This window comes from Hyperolius riggenbachi, chromosome 4 (assembly GCF_040937935.1).
Source record: "Hyperolius riggenbachi isolate aHypRig1 chromosome 4, aHypRig1.pri, whole genome shotgun sequence".
Taxonomy (NCBI): Eukaryota; Metazoa; Chordata; class Amphibia; order Anura; family Hyperoliidae; genus Hyperolius; species Hyperolius riggenbachi.
Window position 1 is genome coordinate 423,018,919 of NC_090649.1, and position 20,178 is coordinate 423,039,096.

General features: G+C 41.2%; 1 protein-coding gene across 3 annotated transcripts in view; it reads left to right on the top strand.

Annotated features, from left to right (window-relative positions):
• Positions 1 to 20,178, top strand: part of RALGAPA2 (Ral GTPase activating protein catalytic subunit alpha 2) — a 493,961-nt gene that overhangs the window by 230,391 nt on the left and 243,392 nt on the right. For all 3 annotated transcript variants that reach the window (XM_068232435.1, XM_068232436.1, XM_068232437.1), the window contains one exon: positions 10,877 to 11,005. In XM_068232435.1, the coding sequence (XP_068088536.1) occupies positions 10,877 to 11,005 (129 nt within the window). The remainder of the gene's footprint in view (positions 1 to 10,876; positions 11,006 to 20,178) is intronic.

The following is a 20,178-nucleotide window of genomic DNA, read 5'->3' on the forward strand; positions in this document are numbered from 1 at the left end:
AATAAACAATTGTGTTTATCCTCCTATGCCTAAAAATTACTTTTTTAGATATCATATGGTTTAATTTTATTTTTACCCACTTCACCTCTAAGTGCCCGTTTCCACTAGAGCGAATCTGCATGCGTTTTCTGCATGCAGAATCGCATAACCAATATAAATCAATGGGCCTGTTTCCACTTGTCAGAAATTCTGTGCGTTGGACTGTGCAGAAAAATCTGCACAGCAGAGCCATCAGAATTCGCACACCGCAAGGCTAGTGTACGATTTGCCTGTAATGTATTTCATTGGAAATTCGCCTGCGTTTTTCTCTATGCGAATTTTCCATGCGAACTTGCATATGTTTTCGCTTAAAATCAATGTAAAAACACACATGCACTGACATGGTTAAATTTCATACTTACAAACAGATGCAAATTTTATCACGTTTTTGCTGCAAAATTTGCATACAAATGCGTACGATTTCACATCCGCATGCAAATTCTTTTTCGCATTTTCCACAACGGAATCGCACCGCACTAGTGGAAACGGCCCCTAAAGGTTTTTCCCCTTCAAAACCAGAGCAATAGCACTCCTTCCATTCATTCACCTATAACTTTATTACTACTTATCACAATGAAACAATCTTGTTTGGGTTTTTTTTGCCACCAATTAGGCTTTCTTTGGGTAGTACTTCTTGCTAAGGATTCTTTTATTTTAACTGCATTGTAATGGTAATAATAAGAAAAAACTGGAAAAAATTAATTCTCAGTTTTCGTCCATTGTAGTTTTAAACTAAAATGTTCTACTGTGGATACAACCTGCACATTTTATTTACCCATTTGACCCGGTTATTGCAACGTTTAAAATGTTTCCCTAGTACAATATATGGCACCAATATTTTATTTGGGAATGTGCATTTTTTTCAATTTTGCATCCACCACTATTTACAAGCCCATGATTTAAAAAAACCAACAATAATATACCCTGTTGACATGCATATTAAAAAAAAAGTTCAGTCCCCTAAAAAACCCCAAAACTGGTTGCTATGGGAGAGTGTGAAAGGGAAAGATTTAATTTTAAATGTAAATGTGGTACTTTTTATTTAAAAAAAATGTATGTAGGTGTAAATTTACTATTTGGCCACAAGATGTCCTCGTGCATTCCAACAATGCGTGGCCACATTGCTTTCTGTTTTTGTGAATGACGCGGCATCTCATTGATCAGCAGCGATCATTCACATGGGGACTTGGATTAATGAATTGGATTAATGACTTGATCCCCCTCTAACCAATTGGCGGCGAGAACAAGGGTGGGAGCGAGCAGGAGTGCACGACGGCAAGGGAGGAGTATATACGTCTCTGCAAGGTAAAGCATGGACGCAGATACTCGTGCTGGGGGAGGGGAAGTGGTTCAACATTTACAAAGTAGATTGAATGTGTTACTGTCTCTGCTCAGTGGCAGTATCTTTCCACTGCCCTCAGAAGTTGTATTCTGCCAGTAAAAAATGTATGGCTGTAATTTGCTTATAAGTGAGGTGTACTATATTTCCGACAAGGTAACAAAACAGAAGCTGTCACTTGCATGCCTGAAAATTAACTCAGGTAGTAAGATATAAAAAAAAAAAATCAAAGCAGCCTGGTTGTTGATGTTTTGCACTGTGCATGCACATGTTTATCTCATCATGTCACATGACCCCTCTGGTACACTTTTAAAAAAGATTGTCCTGCTCTTGGCCAGCCATAGGATGTAGCTGAATTGGTCTCTGTCCTCTTTTCTCCCACATCTTATAGTGCCCATTAGCAGTGCTATTTTTACTCAACAATTGTATTTTTTAATCAGATCATTCAGAGCGAAAGAATCTTTGAATTGTATCCAATATCAAATCAAATTATGATCATATGTATGACACAAAATCAGCCATGCCCATCAACCAGTTCTTTGAGCAAACAATCGATAATGCGATCATTCAGAATTGATTGGGCCTACCAGCTTTTCTATTTTTATATTGCGATCTGAATAATCTGATTGAAAATACCAGCATACACGTAGCGTTGTACTATCATTAGGCTCCTTTGCTTGCCTCCACTCTGGTAATAGCCATGTGGGTCGTTACTAATAAATGCCACAAAACAGAGCATTCTAGACGGGCATAACTACAAATCATGGGGTCCTCCAGCAAAACTTTGATGGGGTCCCCCTCAGTGTTCGCACCCTTTCCCTTGCCTACCCCTGGTGACCCTCACAGCCTGGGGGCCCATCTCACAAGGGTTGTAAAACAAGTGTGGCTATCAGGATCTTCACACCTATAACAAGTGTAGCCACAAAACACCTGATCTAAAGGATGGACCCCTTTATCGGAGGAAGTGTAGTAGTTGGGGCCCCCCTGCGGTCAAAGGGACTGCTTCCTTCTAATTACGCCCCTGGCTCTAGGTAACTGTTTTTACATGAAGTTAAAGTGGTCTGAAACTCCGACATAACAAGTTTCCAAAGTGTAGTTTATCTTGCCCTAAAACCTGCCATTGCATTCTATTATATATTAACCTCTTCTAATTAGCTGTTCTGAGCTGTTTGTGTGCTTGAAGCACAGAGAGCTTCACAGAGAGCTCCTTTTCACTTGGTAAACTGTGTTTACACACATCTATCAACATTGGAATGTAAATAAAGATACTGTTATCTCCAGTTTGGATGCAGATTTGAAGCTGAATAGCAGGACAAAGTGCTTTGTTTAACCATTTCAGTGATGTTCTGCTAATAAACATTTCTGGGATAGTAGTTTTCAAGCTGTGAGGAATCTTTTAGAGCAAAGTCGAAATGCTGGCTTTCAGACCACTTTAAGCAAAGTCCTGACCAGCTTACTGCTTGCTGAATCCTGTAAAACATCCTGGTTGACTTTTTTTAAAAAATAATAGTGATTGAAAGCACTCTAGCCCACCATAGTTTACTTTGGAAGTTTTTTACATGATGGTGTATGTGGTGCTCTCTGAGGGCTGGAGTTTAGTGTGTATGTTCCTGTCTTCCTTACATTGAGAGTCTTCTAGCTGAATGTTCAAACTGCACATCAAGAGTTCAAGAGCTTGCAGCTCCAATAGAGCCTTGGAAAAGAAGGAACACGTGTTCACAAACCGCTTACTGCTTCCTTTTATTTCCTGGGGACAGCTGTATTTTACATTTCTGCCATGCTTTATAAGCTTGGCGTGTTCATTTTCTTCCACAGAAAGGGCTGCAGCTCTGCTGAGCTTATGTGTGGAGCCATTTTAGAAAAAAATGGTGTAGTATCCTTTACCAGTCCCTTATTGCTTAATGGGTTCAACAGGTTGTTATTATTATTTTTTTCCCCAGCGCAGCAGATGGATGTAAAAGCCAGCACCGCAAACTTAACAGCAGAGCTGTTTGAGTTATTAAGCTTGAGATATGCTACATTCTGTCACCTCCTTTAGCCAGGTTTGTTCCAAGCCTTTTATTGTAGCATATGTCAACAGAAGCGCACTCCCATCTGCTGCTGCGGATAGGTTGCTGCCTGAAACCCACAGATGAGGGCCCAGCACAATACCTAGCTGTGTCAGTAATTACAGGTGTGTTGTGGGGAGCCCTCAGCAATAATCAGCCCCTTAATTATGAAGAAGGTGGGTCTTTTGTTCCTCTCTCACAGAGCTCCAGCACACTTTTTATGAGGCCCAGCATCCATCTGCTCACTCTCAGAATGTTTACTCGGACTGATATTGACATAAAAATGTATCAAAGGAAGTGATTAAAACCAGTTTACACATTAACCTGAAAGAAGCATTAGAGCAGTGTGTTTGTCCAGTGAAAACACAATCTGTCGAGATGTCAGGAATAAGATTGTACATTTCATCTCTGCAAGTTTGCTTTCAGACAGAAGGGGACATGGGTGTCGCCTGCAAAAAAATCTAATACACTTTCTGCAGCCACAAAAGTGCTACTGCCCCTGTTCCGTTGTACTTTTATTTTAGAGAGTAAATAGAGAATGTATTTGGGCAACCAGTACTAATGAGATCCCAGTAACGTAGCCATCAAATACCACAAGGTCCCTGAAGAATGTCTGCGGCAGTAGAATGGCTGCTGTCTCTCTGTAATAAATAGACACACACAGAAATAAATATGCAAACCTGAGTTTGGTGGCTCATAGCTGCTACAGGACCGTCTGCTCTGTTGTCTGGTGTAGTCTGAGAACACCCACAGGCATGAAATAATTGCCAGATCTGATTGAAAATAGAGGAATCTAGTGCACTTTCATTCTTCTCATATAGCCTTAACGGACCTCTGTAGCGAAAATCTTAAAAGTTAAAATACATTTTAACATATACAAATAAGAAGTATGTTTCTTCCGGAGTTAAATGAGCCATAATTTACTTTTCTCGTATGTTGCTGTCACTTTCAGTAAGTAGTAGAAATCTGACATTAAAGACAGAATTTGGACTAGCCCATCTTCTCATAGGTTGCTCCGTCCAATTGCCAAAATAGTGTGCGGCGAGCAGGGAGGCTGGCCAGCATCTTTGTATAACTCTTTTTCGGGGAATGTCTTTATAAAGAATAAAGGCCATGCTGAGAATCCCTTATGAAGAGATGGACCAACCCACAACCTGTCAGTAATGTCAGATTTCTACTACATACTGTAAGTACCCGTTTCCACTTGTGCAGTGCGAATTCATTGTGGAAACCGTGAAAACGAATTTGCATGCGGATGCACATTTGTACACGAATTTTACCGTGAATTTGCGTACGTTTTCGCGTATGTTAGTAAGTATGCAAATTTAACCATGTCAGTGCCTGTGTGCTTTTACATTGATTTTATGCGAAAATGTACGCAAATTCGCATGGGAAATTCACATAGCGAGAACGCATGCGAATTTCCCTTCAATTACATTTTATGCGAATCACACACCTCCTCGCAGTGTGTGAATTCTGATGGCTCTGCTGTGCAGAAAACGTTGTTTTCCCTGACAAGTGGAAACAGGCTAATTAACTTGTATTGGTTAAGCGAATCTGCATACAGAAAACGCATGCAGATTCGCCATAGTGGAAATGGGCCCTAAGTGACAGCAACATAGGAGGGAAGTAATGTATGGCTCATTTTACTCTGGGAGACATGTACTTTTTATTTGTATGTGTTTTAAATTTTAAGATTTTTGCGACAGTTCCTCTTTAAGCCTGGTACACACCTTTTGATTTTAATTGGCCAATCACTGACCAATTTGACCTCCTCCTTGTAGTGTGAGAGTTTACCTACACAAATTCTGCTCATACTATTCAAAATCTTTTGTGCCTCATACTGCATTGGCTAATCAAAATTGGCGGTGTGTACTTTGAAGCCTGGGTGAAGGGGTGAAGGCTTCTTTTACACTGCCAATTGCAATATGGTTTGCGATGCTGATTTGCAATATTCATTGGATTTTAGCAACACAAAAAGAAAACCGCAGTATGCCGCCTCTTTTACACAATGTGTGATTCATATTTCTGATTTTGATGCGATTTCACATGTGATTCGGTTTTTTGATGCAATTAAAAAAAGACCTGAATGCAGCGTTCTTTTTTTTTTTTTTCTTTTTGCGTTGCTAGCATCTAGCGAAAATTGGAATTGTGATTTGCAGTGTAAAAGAAGCATGAGGGCTTTATTTTTAATTGCGTCAAACATCAGAGTTACAGATAAAATCGCACCACAATTGGAAATCTAACTTGCGTGTAGTGTAAAAGAGCCCTTATGCCGGGAATACACGGGATGTTTCCGCGGCTCGATTATGCCGCCGGATCGATTCCCGCTCGTCCCTGCGGGCGATTCTCTTATCTTCTGCTCGTTTTCCTTATCTTTTTCTATTGTCCTGCCCGCGGTATATAGCGTGGAATTGTTCAGGCGGGTGATCGGACACGTCGGAAATTAATCGAACCGTGGAAACGCACCATGTATTCCTGGCATTAGACAGCATGAGTTCATGCAAGTTTAGGCAGCTGACAGGATAGCCTGGAGGGCCAGACCCATGCCAGTGTTTAGGATGGACTGAGAAAGAGAGGAATGTGTTCTACCTGATGGACCACACCTTTCCTGATTCAGACCCATCAATTCATTTGAGCTGTGTCAAAAATGCGTGAGGACCTCGGCCCTCGAAGGACCAGTTTGACATCCCTGCTCTACACTATTACAGCATTTACCCCTTTTTGACCCTGACACACATATATTTAAGTGGACCAGTACAACAGAATACCCAAGCAGCTCGGGGTGACCCAAAACTTCTAGGAAAGTATAGGTGACTAAAAGAGACTGAAAAGACCTCCTACTAAAAAGCAACGCTCAGTGCAGTTTGCCTTTTTAAAGGACAACTGAAGCGAAAGGGCTATAAAGGCTTCCATATTTATTTCCTTTTAACCCTACAGGGTTGAGATTTTTTTTACATCTGAGCAACTTTCACCTCCCATTCATTTGCCAATAACTTTAGCACTACTCATCACAATGAGTTGATCTATATCTTGTTTTTTCCTCTACCAATTAGGCTTTCTGTGGGTAATACATTTTGCTGAGAATTAATTTATTCTGAATCCATTTTAACAGGAATATTAAGAAAGAAATGGGAAAAAAATCATTATTGCCCAGCTTTTGGCCATTATAGTTTGAAATGAATACATGCTACCATAATTAAAACCTATGTACTTTATTTACCAATTGTCCCGCTTATTACACCATGTAAACACTTCACCTCCCTTGCTACGCTTATCTACTCCCCACAAAACTTCATCTGAAGCTCAGGGGAGTAGATAGGCGTACTTGTGGTAAACAGTGTGCTGTATGCCCAATAAGCCATCTGATTGTGTATATAGGGTATCATTTTAACAGTGACAAGTGAGAGAATAGATTTTGTGTTGTTTGACAACTGAGGGCTAAGTCATGTGATTTTTTTTTTACCGGAAAACTGAATGAAAAGCAATAAAACTGTTATTTTCATGTACTCTATACCCCTAAATAAATACTTGTAAAAAAAACAAAAGTGACAGCATTGAAAAGAGAATACATAGTTACCCTAGAGACTTAGCTTTTAAAATATGTATGCCATGAGAGTGTATTACTGTTAATCATGAAGATAAGGGCTTTTAATTACTGATAGAGTACAATGAGAAAACAAAAAACACAAACCAGAAACTAATATATTATCGCCATACATTGTACTAGGAACATTATTTAAATGTTGAGATAACCAGGACAAATTAGCAAATACAATGTGTGGGTTTTACCTATGGTAACATTGTTTATTTGAAAACTATAGTGGATGGAAATGGAGAAATAGTGTATTTTTTTTTTCTCATTTTTCCCTTTAAAATGCACAGATAATAACATAATTACTAAAAGCAAATATCACCCTCACAAAGCATAATTTGTGGCAAAAAAAAAAAAAACAAGATCTAGATCATTTACATCTGATGAGTAGCAATAAAGTTATTGGTGAATGAATGGGAGGAGCGCTGAAATGTGAAAATTGCTCTGGTTTTTAAGCAAAAAACCCTGTGGTGCTGAAGTGGTTAAATCATGTCCCTATTACAATGTATGGCGCCAAAATTTAATTTGGAATTTGCGTCCATCACTATTTAGAAGCCCATAATTTAATAAATCATATTGATATACTCCTTTGACATGAATATTTAAAAAGTTCAGACCCTTAGGTAATTATTATTTTTTTTTTTTTTTATTATTGTAATTTTTTATTTTATTTTTTATTAAAACTTGTATGTGGGTATTTTTTGGTGTGGAAAGTAAACGGGATTTTAAAAGTTTTAAATTATATTTATTCAATTCAAAGTGTTTTTTGGTGTAGTTTGCTATTTGGCCACAAGATAGCCGCAGTCAAAAAGTCCTGGGAGCGATCGATCTCGCTCCCAGGAAGAAGTATGAATGACGGGGAACTTTTTGATCTCAGAAAAGCCGCAGCGTCTTAAGAGACGCTGTCGGCTTTTCTCCGGGGGGGGGGGGCGCTCCGATCAGTGAAAGGGATTTGTAATCCCTTTCATTGATTGCTGGGTTAACGGCCGGCAACGGGAGCGCGCATGGGGGGCCCGCGGGAGCGCGCGGGACCCGCGGGAGTGCGCGCAACCTAACTGGATGAAAATTTTCGTCCAGTTAGGCTGAAGTGGTTAAGCAATACCAGTTGCCTGGCAGTCCTGCTGATCTTCTTCCTCTACAGCCCAATCTACACGATACGATTCTTTGTGCGATTCGATTACGATTCTATTTACAATCCGATTAAATCTGACATGTCTGATCGGGATTCAATTCAATTCGATTTGCCATTGCAAAACAATATCGAATCGAATCCCGATCGGACATGTCGGATTTTATCGGATCGTGAATAGAATCATAATCGAATCGTACAAAGAATCTGATCGTGTAGATGGGGCTTAATACTTTCAGCCATTAACCCTTAACAGACCCTAAGCAAGCATATGCAGATCAGGCGTTTCTGACAATATTGTCAGAACTGACAAGATGCATGCTTGTTGCTGATGTTATCCAGACACTACTGCAGCCAAATAGATCAGCAGAGCTGGCAGGCAACTGGTATTGTTTAAAAGGAAATCAGTATGGCAGAAGGTATTTGCGATAATTTAGCTTCAAGTGAATGACTGTGGTCTGCCACAATGCATCACTACTGAATATGCAAATTATCTCTTTATGCCCCTGAAGCCAGGCTTACATCCAGAATTCTATTGTACTGGTCCAAGCTTTATCCCATAGAGTCTGGATGTAAGCCTGGCTTCAGGGGCATAAAGAGTTAATTTGCATATTCAGTAGTGATGCATTGTGGGAGACCACAGTCACTTACTTAAAGCTGAATTATCGCAAATACCTTCTGTTCTAAGAAGGCAATCTACACTCAGACCACATACCATAGCAGCTATAGGGACTCATATTATTTAGTATTTATACAATGCTGACATCTTCCACAGAGCTGTACAGAGTATATAGTCTTTTCACTAAGACAGGGTTCACACTTATTGTAAATGTGTGTTTTCTGAATCTGCAAAAAATGCATTTGCTACACATCTATTAAAAGTTAATGGAGAGTCACACTCCTGCTTAAAATTTGCGCATGCGCAAAAAAACCCCCCAACTTCTCGCAGCATAAATTTGCACGTTGCATGTGATTACCCGTTCACTTTCATCATCTGCCGTAAAAAAGGTGCATAAAACCACATATGAGCGTAAATAGTGTCCATAAAAATGTTGCTGAAAATCTCAGGGATAAGTGTGAACCCTCCCAAACTGTCCCTCACAGAGGTTCGCAATCTAATCCCTGCCATAGTCATATGCCCATTTTAGTCTGGGGCCTATTTAGGGGAAACCAAATTAACTTATCTGTATATTTTTAGGATGTGGAAGGAAACCAGGGAGCCTGGAGGAAACCCAGACAGACACGGGGAAAACATACCAACGCTGTGCAGATAGTGTCCTGGCTGATGCGGGACCCATCTGGAGGTCACTTCTCTTGCCATTTCTTGTTCATTAGTACCATTCTATTGAGTTTTCTCTGAGGTACCCACCACTCCTAGTGCCCCCTCCCGTACCTTGTTGCAGCTACTCCCAGTCTCCCTGCCTCCCTGCACTGTTACACTTGACTGGTCCATCACCAAGCTGCATTCATCTGCTTTAATATTTGCGGCCATCAACTCATAATTATTAGCACCTCATTAGCATAAGTGTATAATGGTATGTAGGCCCGCCCTCCCAGTGATGTCCAGGCCTAGGCTGTTTAGCTATGTGGAATTCTACCAGAGCATTCTGGAGACAAGGTATTATTTGTACTGGCTTTAGCACTCCCAGTAAACAAACATTCCACAGAGCTGCACCTGACAGGACTAAAGATGTCACCACCTATGATAAATTTCAGAATGTAAATCAGGGTGAGGAGATATTTTACAATGGAAAAACACTTGACTAAATGTATAAATGAATGTAAAAAAATAAAATTAAGAAATTTTATTCATTACATCAATTCAAGTACCATTCCTCTTTAAATACTAAACAACCGCCCCACACCAATTGGCGTGAACGCAGCGGGTCCCCCAGGACCGCCTGATGCCAATTTGCGTTAAGTCCTGGGGGCGTGGTTTGCAGGGGATCGCTACTTGAATGACGGAGCTGAACTGTCATCAGTCTGCCAGCGGCGATCACCACTAGGCGAAACCTCCTTCTATTTACATTATACAGCGCTGCGATCTACGGCAACTATGTACTGGGGACAGCTGTGATGCTCAGCTGTCCCCTGGGGAGGCACAGAGAGCGATCGGCTCTCATAGGCTGATGTCCGAGAGCCAATCGCTGTGATTGGCTGGCGGAGGGAGGGAGGGTTTAAAATAAATCAGAAATAAATGTATTAAAAAAAATAAAATTAAAAATGAACCGCCTGCAGCAGCGATCAGAGCCCACCAACTGAAAGCTGTTGTTGGTGGGCAGAACAGGGGGAGAGGTTATGTGTGTGTTGACATGTAAGGCTCTGCAGCAAGCTATTAAAGCTGCAGAGCCCTAATTTGTAAAAAATAGCCTGGTCACTGGGAGGGGGGCTGTGGTCCTGAAGTGGTTAAAGTCAGCTACAGCTTAGTTGTTTTTGCTTTTGGCGTCTGCATGCCTTATGGACAAATCAAATATTTATATGTAAACATTTTCTTCTTTAAATGTAATTGTAATAATCATGCTAAAGAATTGGATAACACTTTATTTGTACATAGAATGAGTATTTCTATTAACTAAAGAAATATAAAACTGAACTGACTGCACTGTTTAAGTCTTCTGGGTTGATACTAAGAATACTGCCATTTAATAGCTAATGTCGAATAGGTGTAATGATTTACTATAGCAGGTGTCCTCTCCATAGACTGAATGGTTTTGTTTTTGTTCCAGGATATCGTGAATACAGTTGTAAGGAATTGCTCGTCCAGCTTCTTCTTCCTCAGCCTGCCCGGGTTCACCATGCTGATCAGTGACTTTATCTCAGCTGCAGCCAGGGTTCTCACTACAGACATGTTGGAGGTGAGTATGACAATGCTCTTTGTGAACACTCTCTGGAGAGAGCCCAGTCGCTAACAAGGTTCAGATTTCTCCACTCTAACAGGTGTCAGCTCATTAGTGCAATGTGAAACTGGCCTCCAGGGGAAAGATACCAGGGCAGCTGATGTGTGAAATTGTAGGATAGGATGACACACTGCTGTTGCAGAGGTGTTTCATCAAAGGACTGAAGTTTAACAAATCATATCCTCACTAATATTGTGGCATGAACTCTGCAGTCTTTGGTTTCACAGTCTCATTAGTTTTGTTCAATACAGAGTATTGAAAACGCCAAGGTTTGGAAAGGTGCTGTTGTCAAGGACGTGAGGAGAAGGACCTATTGCTTTTATGCAAAGACCGAGCTAGCATAAGGGAATACCATCACATGTAAAGCATTGTGCTGGCCATGCAGATTCTGTTTCGGAGGTGAATAGTCAGGTCAATCACCATTCCTTACCTCATTTAAAGTTAACCTGAGGTGAAAATAAACTGATCAGATAAACCATTATATTTGTGTTCCTACTCCTAAAAATTACTTTTTTTAAGTATACCGTGGTTTTATTTTATTTTTAAACGTCTACAAAATAGGTTGAATGTTTTACTGTCTTTAATCAGTGGCAGCCTATTAAAGCCAATGGGAACCGCTACATAAAAAAAAATAAACCAGATACTTACCTAAGGAGAGGGAAGGCTCTAGGTCCTACTGAGCCTTACTTCTCCTCTCCCAGTGCCCGCAGTGCAGCGTTGTCCCCGGGACCAGTATTTGACTAAATTGGTCAAATACTTCTCCTTCCACCGGCAAAGGTGACTTCAGAAAGTCTTCGGGAGCCCGAGTACTCCCGAAGATGGGCCGCTGCAAACTGTGCACGCGCGAGCGTCCTCTATTTGCGCATGCGTAGTATGGAGCCACCTGTCTTCGAGAAGACTCGGCTCCCAAAGCCTTCCACAGTCCCCCGCGGCGGGGGATTTGAACAGGGGAGCCAGTGCTGCACCGAGGGCATTGGCAGAGGAGAGGGAATGCTGATTAGGACCCAGAGCTTTCCTCTCCTTAGGTATCTGGTTTCTTTTTTTATTTAGCGGTCCCCATTGGCTTTAAGTGTCTCAGAGTTAGAAAAAGGTCAATAATTCATGTATTGTATCTCCTCCTGCTCTCAGAAGTTGTATTCTGCCGGGAATACTTTTATGGCTGTAACTTGCTCATCAGTGATGTTTACTATATTTCCAACAAGGTACTGACAAGACAGAAGCTGCCTCATCAATGCCTAAAAATTAACTCTTTCACGCAGCAAAATAAAACAAGTAAAATAGCTTGGTTATTAATCATTTGTACTCTGCATACATGTTTATCTCATCCTGTCACATACCGCCTCGGGTACACTTTAATATTAACTGTTTATTCAGGTAAACACTAACACTTCATTACCGTGGACGCATCTCTGCATATGACGGGACAGATTTTAGGGTACATGCAGATACAAGATTTTCCACATTTGAGGTGATAATTTGTGATAATACTCAGGGCTGTGGAGTCGGAGTCGTGGAGTCGGAGTTGGAGCAATTTTGGGTGCCTGGAGTCTAAGTCGGGAAAAATTACACCGACTCCTAATGAATTTGTAACTGTAATTAAAATAGAAAATATGATAAAATGTTCTATTTCTCAGATAATAGTCATTAAAAATAATGTATATATACAGTAATAGCTGTGTTCAGTCCACAAAAATGAAATAAACCAATCAACATTAGTTACTTGTGCTGCTTAAATAAAGCAGTCCCGGTATTTTTAAAGTCAGATATACACATCTGATTGTGACTGTATATATGATATGTACAATACAATACAATACAATAACATTTGTAAAGCGCTTTTCTCCCATAGGACTCAAAGCGCATAGCTGTGTCTCAGATTAATACAGGGTTTCAGGCTGGGTTGTGTTACAGAGGAGATAGTCAGATGTTCATGAATGCCAGACTGAAAAGGTAGGTTTTCAGTTTAGACTTAAATGCTTCCAGGGATGGGGCTGTCCTGATTGGATGTGGCAGGGAGTTCCAAAGTGTAGGGGCAGCATGACAAAAGGCTCTGTCTCCAAAGGTTTTGAGGTGGACTCTGGGTGTGACCAAGGTGTTACGTCCTTTTGATCTAAGATTGTGGGGGGTGTGATGTAGTTGCAACAGGTCCTTCAGGTATCCAGGGCCCAGATTGTGCAAGGATTTGAATGTCAGTAAGCCAATCTTAAACAGAATTCTCCATTTTATCGGTAGCCAGTGGAGTGAGCTCAGGGTTGGTGTTATGTGGCAATGGCGGGGTTGGCTCGTTAACAGCCTTGCGGCGGCATTCTGTACTAATTGCAGGCGGCGTAAGTCTTTCTTATGCAGGCCTGTGTAGAGGACGTTGCAGTAGTCTAACCTTGATGTGACGAAGGCATGAACTAGGGTTGGAAGATCCTCTGAAGGAATTAGGTGTTTAATCCTTACAATATTCCTTAGGTGAAAGAAGGAATGTTTCACAACAGCTGAGATTTGATTCCTGAAGCTTAATTTCCCATCAATCAGTACTCCCAGGCTGCGCACACAGTCTGAGTTGTTCAGGTCTGAGCTCCCTATCCTTAGCGGTGTTGGTTGAGACTGGGGCTGCTTTGCTGTTGAGCCCTTGCCCTCGATAACAAGAACCTCAGTTTTGTCAGCATTAAGTTTTAGCCAATTATTATTCATCCACTCCTGAAGTTCAGCTAAGCATGCATTTATTTGTGGAGTAGGGTCTGTGACATCGGGTTTGAATGACAAATATAGCTGGGTGTCATCAGCATAGCAATGATATGTCAGGCCATGTTTTTGTATGATTTCTCCAAGTGGCAGCATGTATATGGTGAACAGTAAAGGGGATAATATTGCGCCCTGAGGTACACCGTATTTTAGTGGTACAGGGTTGGAGAGGAAGGGCCCTAAGGCTACCCTTTGTGTTCTGCCAGCCAGGAAGGAGTTGAACCACCGGAGAACAATGCCATCTATGCCACAGTACTCTTGTAGCCTGTTGAGTAAGATTTCATGATCGACTGTGTCAAAAGCCGCTGAGAGGTCGAGCAAAATCAGGATGGAACATTGACCCTTGTCTCTTGCAATGAGCAGATCATTGCAAATCTGGGTGAGGGCTGTTTCACAGCTGTGATATTTCCTGAAACCAGATTGAAGAGGGTCAAGGATGTTGTTTCTGGAGAGCCTGGCTTCAAGTTGGAGGTAGACAGCCTTTTCAATAACTTTTCCCAGAAAGGGGAGGTTTGAGACAGGTCTGTAGCTGTTTAGAGCATCTGGGTCTAAGGATGGTTTCTTGAGTAGAGGCCTGACTATTGCTTCTTTCAGAGTAGAGGGAAACCACCCTTCTTGTAAGGAGCCGTTGACTATTTTGTGGAATGCCGGTGTAAATAGTTCAGGGCATTTCAACATGAACTTAGTGGGGCCAGGGTCCAGATCGCAGGTAGTCTGGCGAAGGTTTGAGAGGATATCCAAGATGTCTTCTTCAGTGATTACCTTAAAATCAGACCATGGTGGTAGGCTATTTTTGCACCTGTTATATGGCTCTGCATGAGTTTCTGGGGCTGTGAATTGAATGGCAGATCGTATGGAGGAGACTTTGTCTGAGAAGAAGTGGGCAAATTTCTCGCACAGTTCCTGTGAAGGTCTGATGCTGGATTTCCTGCAAGATGGATTGCAGAGACTGTCAACCGTGCGGAAGAGTTGGGCAGGTCTGTTGGCTGCATTTGCAATTTCGTGAGACAGGAATAAGGACTTCTTTTTGTTAATCATCATTTGATATTTTTTCAGGTGAGCAATTAGGGAAAGTTTGTCATCAGGAGACTGATGTTTGCGCCACCTTCGTTCCAGTTTGCGTCCCTGTTTCTTTAGTTCCTTTATAGAGTTGTCAAACCAGCGTGCGTGATGTAATGGTGCGGAACGTTTAATCTTTAAGGGAGCTATGGCGTCAAAAGCGGCTGAGACATTGTGGTTATATTTAAGGACCATGGATTCAAGGCCTAAGTTGTGATCTGTCAGTCCACCTAGATTGAGGCTGTTCTGAAGGTGTTGGGGTGTCAAACCTTTCAAGGAACGATATTTTATTAGTTCTTTCACTTGGTGTTTTGTAGCCGGTGCTGTAAAGGAGAAGTGGACAGTGTGGTGGTCTGACCAAACTACTGGATCAATTTCCACATTGGATATTAGGAGTTCTGAATGGAAAATGAGGTCCAAAGTGTGTCCTTTTTTGTGGGTAGGGAGGTTGACGGCTTGAGAGAAGCCCAGTTCATTCATGGAGAGAAGTAGCTTAGTTCCAAATTGGGAAGAGTGTGTATCGACCCGTGCGTTAAAGTCTCCAAGAATTATCCACCTAGGGTGTTTCAGTGTTATGCAAGATACAAGTTCTATTTCCTTGAGAAAAGCTGAGCCAGTGTCAGGGGGTCGGTAGACAAGCAGTATGTTTATTTTTTTTACAGCTGAGAGCTGGGCTGCTAGACATTCAAAAGAGTGGGTGGGGGCTACAGCAAGGGGTTTAATATTCAAACTGGATTTGAAGCACAGAGCTAATCCTCCGCCCTTGCGGTTTTGCCTTTCACAGTGTAAAACTGAGTAATTGTCTGGTACCACAGCTGCGAGAGTGGGTCCTGAGTTCTGATCCAACCATGTCTCTGTAATTAAAGCTAGATCTGAAGCCTCTATTAGATCATGAATAACTGCTGTTTTGTTGTTTATGGACCTGGCATTGCAGAGTACTGCTTTAATGTTGTTTCCCTTAACTTTGAGGTCTGTGTTCCTAGCTCCTGGCTGGGGGTTGTAATCAGGAGTGTGGCAGCTGTCTCTGTTATCTGGGTCCTTTACTGATACAGCTGATTTATAGATATGTGATGATTGCTTTGGCTTTGATTTATGGGTGCCTGCACCTCCTCCCCTCTTCCCGCGCCTTGTTTTCTTGAGAGTCCCAAAGGATTTTAGAGGGGTAATCAAAGCAGAATCTATTTGTAAGAGTTTCTTGGGAACAGAGGTTGTAATATAGATAAGCATCTCAGCTGAGTATTTTAATGGTGGCATTTGGACAGCTGATAGACACCCTGCTGAGATCAAAGGGAAGGGGTCTTTTGCAAGCTGTACTTCTCAGAAAAAAAGGAGATGCTCCAGATTAAAACAAATTAAGACAGTTCCTTGTTTCAATTTAAAAAGTTTGGAATAAATGTAGAAATAGGATAGTCATAACATAGAAAGCTCACAAGGTGTTTTTTGCCATTTCCGTTACTTACAGAAGGATCAGGAGCTGAGGGTTGAAGAAAGTTGAAGAATTTCAAAGTTTGAGGTCAGCTCCTAGCAGGCTAGGCATTTTCAGTCCAAGTCCAATTTTAATCCAGTTTAAATCTCAGCCATCCAAAGTGATCCATAATTTCTGATGAGCTGTAGTTGTTGCCAGAGAGGTGATGCATAGGATTCCTCTGTATTTTTGGTCCTGTCCATGCCCAAATGTATTTAAATAGTCAAATTTCTGAGACAAGATGTGGAGCAGCTTGAGAGAGCTGCAACCCAGCTTGGGCGCGCTCAGTAGATCAATGTACACAGGAATCTCTTCTATATATGAAATAACATCTATGCTGTAAGTATAAAGCCTGATGTGTAGGTGTGTGACTAATAGAGATGGTCAATGAGATGGAAATAATTCTGCGTTGATGCTGGTTTATGCAAATGTACGCACTCTCTTTGCTCATGAAATCAAATAATTTGACATGTTGTTAAAATTTGGTTTGGTGACTATGAATTAAAGGGTACCTGAGGCGAATTAAAAGAAAAGCTTTATACATACCTGGGGCTTCCTCCAGCCCCCTTCAGGCCATTCGGTCCCTCGCTGTCCTCCTCCGCCACCTGGATCTTCTGCTATGAGTCTAGGTAATTCAGCCAGTCAGAGCAGTCTGGCTACGTGCCACTTCCATAGCGAGGAGCGTTCTGCACCTGCACAATAGTGCTGCGCAGGTGTAGTACACTCCCGGTGGCGGAGTGTGTGCATGCGCACTACACCAGACTGCCTCAAGTACCTGGACTCATAGCAGAAGATCCAGGTGGCGAAGGAGGACAGCGAGGGACTGATTAGCCTGAAGGGCGCTGGAGGAAGCCCCAGGTATGTATAAAACATAAATTTCATCTGTCTCAGGTTTACTTTGTTACACAGTAGTACTATACTCTACATATGCTCTCTCCACAGAGCTGCAGGGAATCCACTGAGAATGTTGTGCACATTGAACAGAGAGATGTTGTCGATCACCCATAAACCTTGTTCAGATTGTGCATGAAGAATGTGTAATAGAGGAAGAATCTCCTCATTCCCCTGCAGAGTACCTGCACATCATTCTTACATGTACCCACAGTTACATTGCCTAGCGCCTGATAGATGTTCTTTGTTCTGGTCTGTACCTTTTACAAGTACTCTTATCAAGGACTAGTTTTAGTCTAAAGGGAATAAATATAGTAGTCTACATATCCTTCTCACTTCAGTTGTCTTGTAAAATTCCTAAGCGTTGGCAGTTTAGAGCCGAATTTCACGTTACATACTGTTAATCAACAAAATTGTAATATGCAAATTAGAGGAGTCGGAGTCAGTGGAATCCTAAACTGAGGAGTCGGAGTCGGTGGATTTTTGGACCGACTCCACAGCCCTGATAATACTAGGCGAAAAGGCGAAAATCTGACAACCTGACCGCTGTCCCACAATGCCATTCAGCCATCACAAAGCAATGAATGTCCACAATGTTTTGCCACCTGCTAAACGCTGTTCCCTTGTCTCACTCCATAGAACAGAACAAACTGCTCAGCTGTAGCCATGCAGCTTGTCTGTATAGCAACATTCTAAAAACAGTTTATGAATCAACCACCAATTATCGTTTCAGCTGATACTAGTAACTGATAGAGATAAGTAGCCAGCAACCTGAAGCAACATTGTTGCCCACAACAACCAATCAGAATCTTTGCTGAGCTTGATTTATTATTTTTTTTTGCAGCATTTCTAAAATCAAGTTGTGATAACCTTTTATAAAGCATCTAGTAAAATGAAGGGTGGCTATAACAAAACAATTGCAAGGGAAAAAATGGGTGTAAAAGTGAGAAATAGATCAGAATGTTCCACCCCTTTCATCGACATTTTTGATTTGTCCTGACTGGCAGAACAGCATTGATCCAGAGCAGTGCATGAACGGTTAGCAGCCAATAGAAGCACTAGATTGCTTTAGTTATAGCCAGCATTTACACTTGACCTACATTTCTGAAAATAAAATGCTGTAAGACAACAGTTTGTACTTTTGGATATCACTATTAAATACACTTCTAAAGAGTCACTGAAGCGGAAAAAAATTTGGTATGAATTGGTTGTGTAGTACGGATAATTACTAGAACATTAGTAGCAAACAAAATATTCTCATATTTTTATTTTCAGTTATATAGTGTTTTTTATATCATTGCATCATTCTCTGATATTTGCAGTTTACACACTACTCAGCATTCTCAATGATTTTCTCTGCACAAGTTCACTGACCTGCTCTGTAAAAAGAAAATACAGTGACTGACAGTTGAGATAACAAGCTTCAGAAGACAGAGCTCTCTTGTGGAGCTCAATGGCTCTTTTGCATAGATAACTGGAGTTGCTTACCTCTTCCTGTACAGGAAACAATATTAGGCTTATGACTCTGCTCCTAATGTTTTATTTCTTAGCTGTACTACACATAAAAATCATTATATCATAATTTTTTTTTCGCTTCAGAGTCTCTAAGTTCTTAACATGTTGGGTCTCAAACACATGCTTGCACAATAAAGTATGGCTTCTTTTGTTTGCTCTATTTATCCCATAGGATGACTTGGTTCGCACACTACACATAAGCTCATGATCACAATATCCACAAGCTAATTATGCCACCGGTTGCTGAGCACATATCTGCCTGACCTGAGCCTGTCCACAGATAGTTGCCAAAGGCAATGTGAATTCTGGAAATCCACCTAGGATTCTGCCATGTAAAGCTGTCCTGTTTTATTAGATAGATACAGTACAGAGAACACATTTTAGCAGTGATAATCTAGTTTTTCTATTATTTTTCGGACGCTTGCCTGCAAATAGCCTATCAAGGGAGATGTTCCCTTGGAGAGAAAGCAGCTTTGGAGCGTATGCTTTGTCTTGTTCTCCGCAGCAATTTGCCAGGCTTGGAGAGAGAGTATGAAGCTCGCTAAGCCACACTGGAAGACTGAGGCATGAAGCTGTACAGCATTCCTTGTATTTTTCTGCTCATAAAGCTCCATTAATCTGGCAGCATCTCTAAGCCGCACTATTTTTAGTCGCCCCTCTCCATTTTCTAAGCTTTTCAGTGCCGATATTACTGACAGAATAGTAAGAGAATAACATGATGTAATCAACTGGGAGTTTTGAAGGGGGGGGGGGGGGGGGGGGGGTTGTAGAGGGGAGAAAAACATTGCAGACCAAGTAAAGGTTAATTGTGTCTCATGGGAAGAATAATTCCCGTCATAAGTACTACTTGTAATCAGTCGCTGTCATCTCAGGCACTCGCCAGCTCTACTGCACTGCAGAAATAATTATCAAGAAGATGGCTAACCGGAAATAAAATCACACCGGTGCAGACTGATTGGGAGTAAATCTATCAGAGCGTGCTTAACTACTTGCCAAGCGGGGTCAGACCCGCGGCGTTAATGCGATCTGCCGTCACCGCTCGGCTACTGAGGCATTAAAATGTGGAACACAATACTGACTGAATAACATTTACGTTTTTTTAAAATATGTACGAAATGGTCCTTGATGGAAATTTCCTTGGGATGCTGGAGATTCCTCCGCCATTCAGTCTGATAGCGGTAATAATTATGGGAGGTTTTTTTTCTTACAGTAGAATAATGAAATAAAAACACATAATGCTCAGTAGAGCTTCATTTGATTGTAAAAGTCTGCTTAACATTCTTGTTTTTAAAGCAGATTTGTCACTAAAATTATACTTCCTGTAAATCAGTAAGATGCTTTTTACCATATCAAGTGCCATTTTTATATTTAGTAAAATAAAGTATTTCTTGCCATTTAAACTTTTTGTATGTTTGCTGAGCTCTTTCTTGCTTCCTCGCTAATGTGATAAGTGACTATTTGTTCCTGT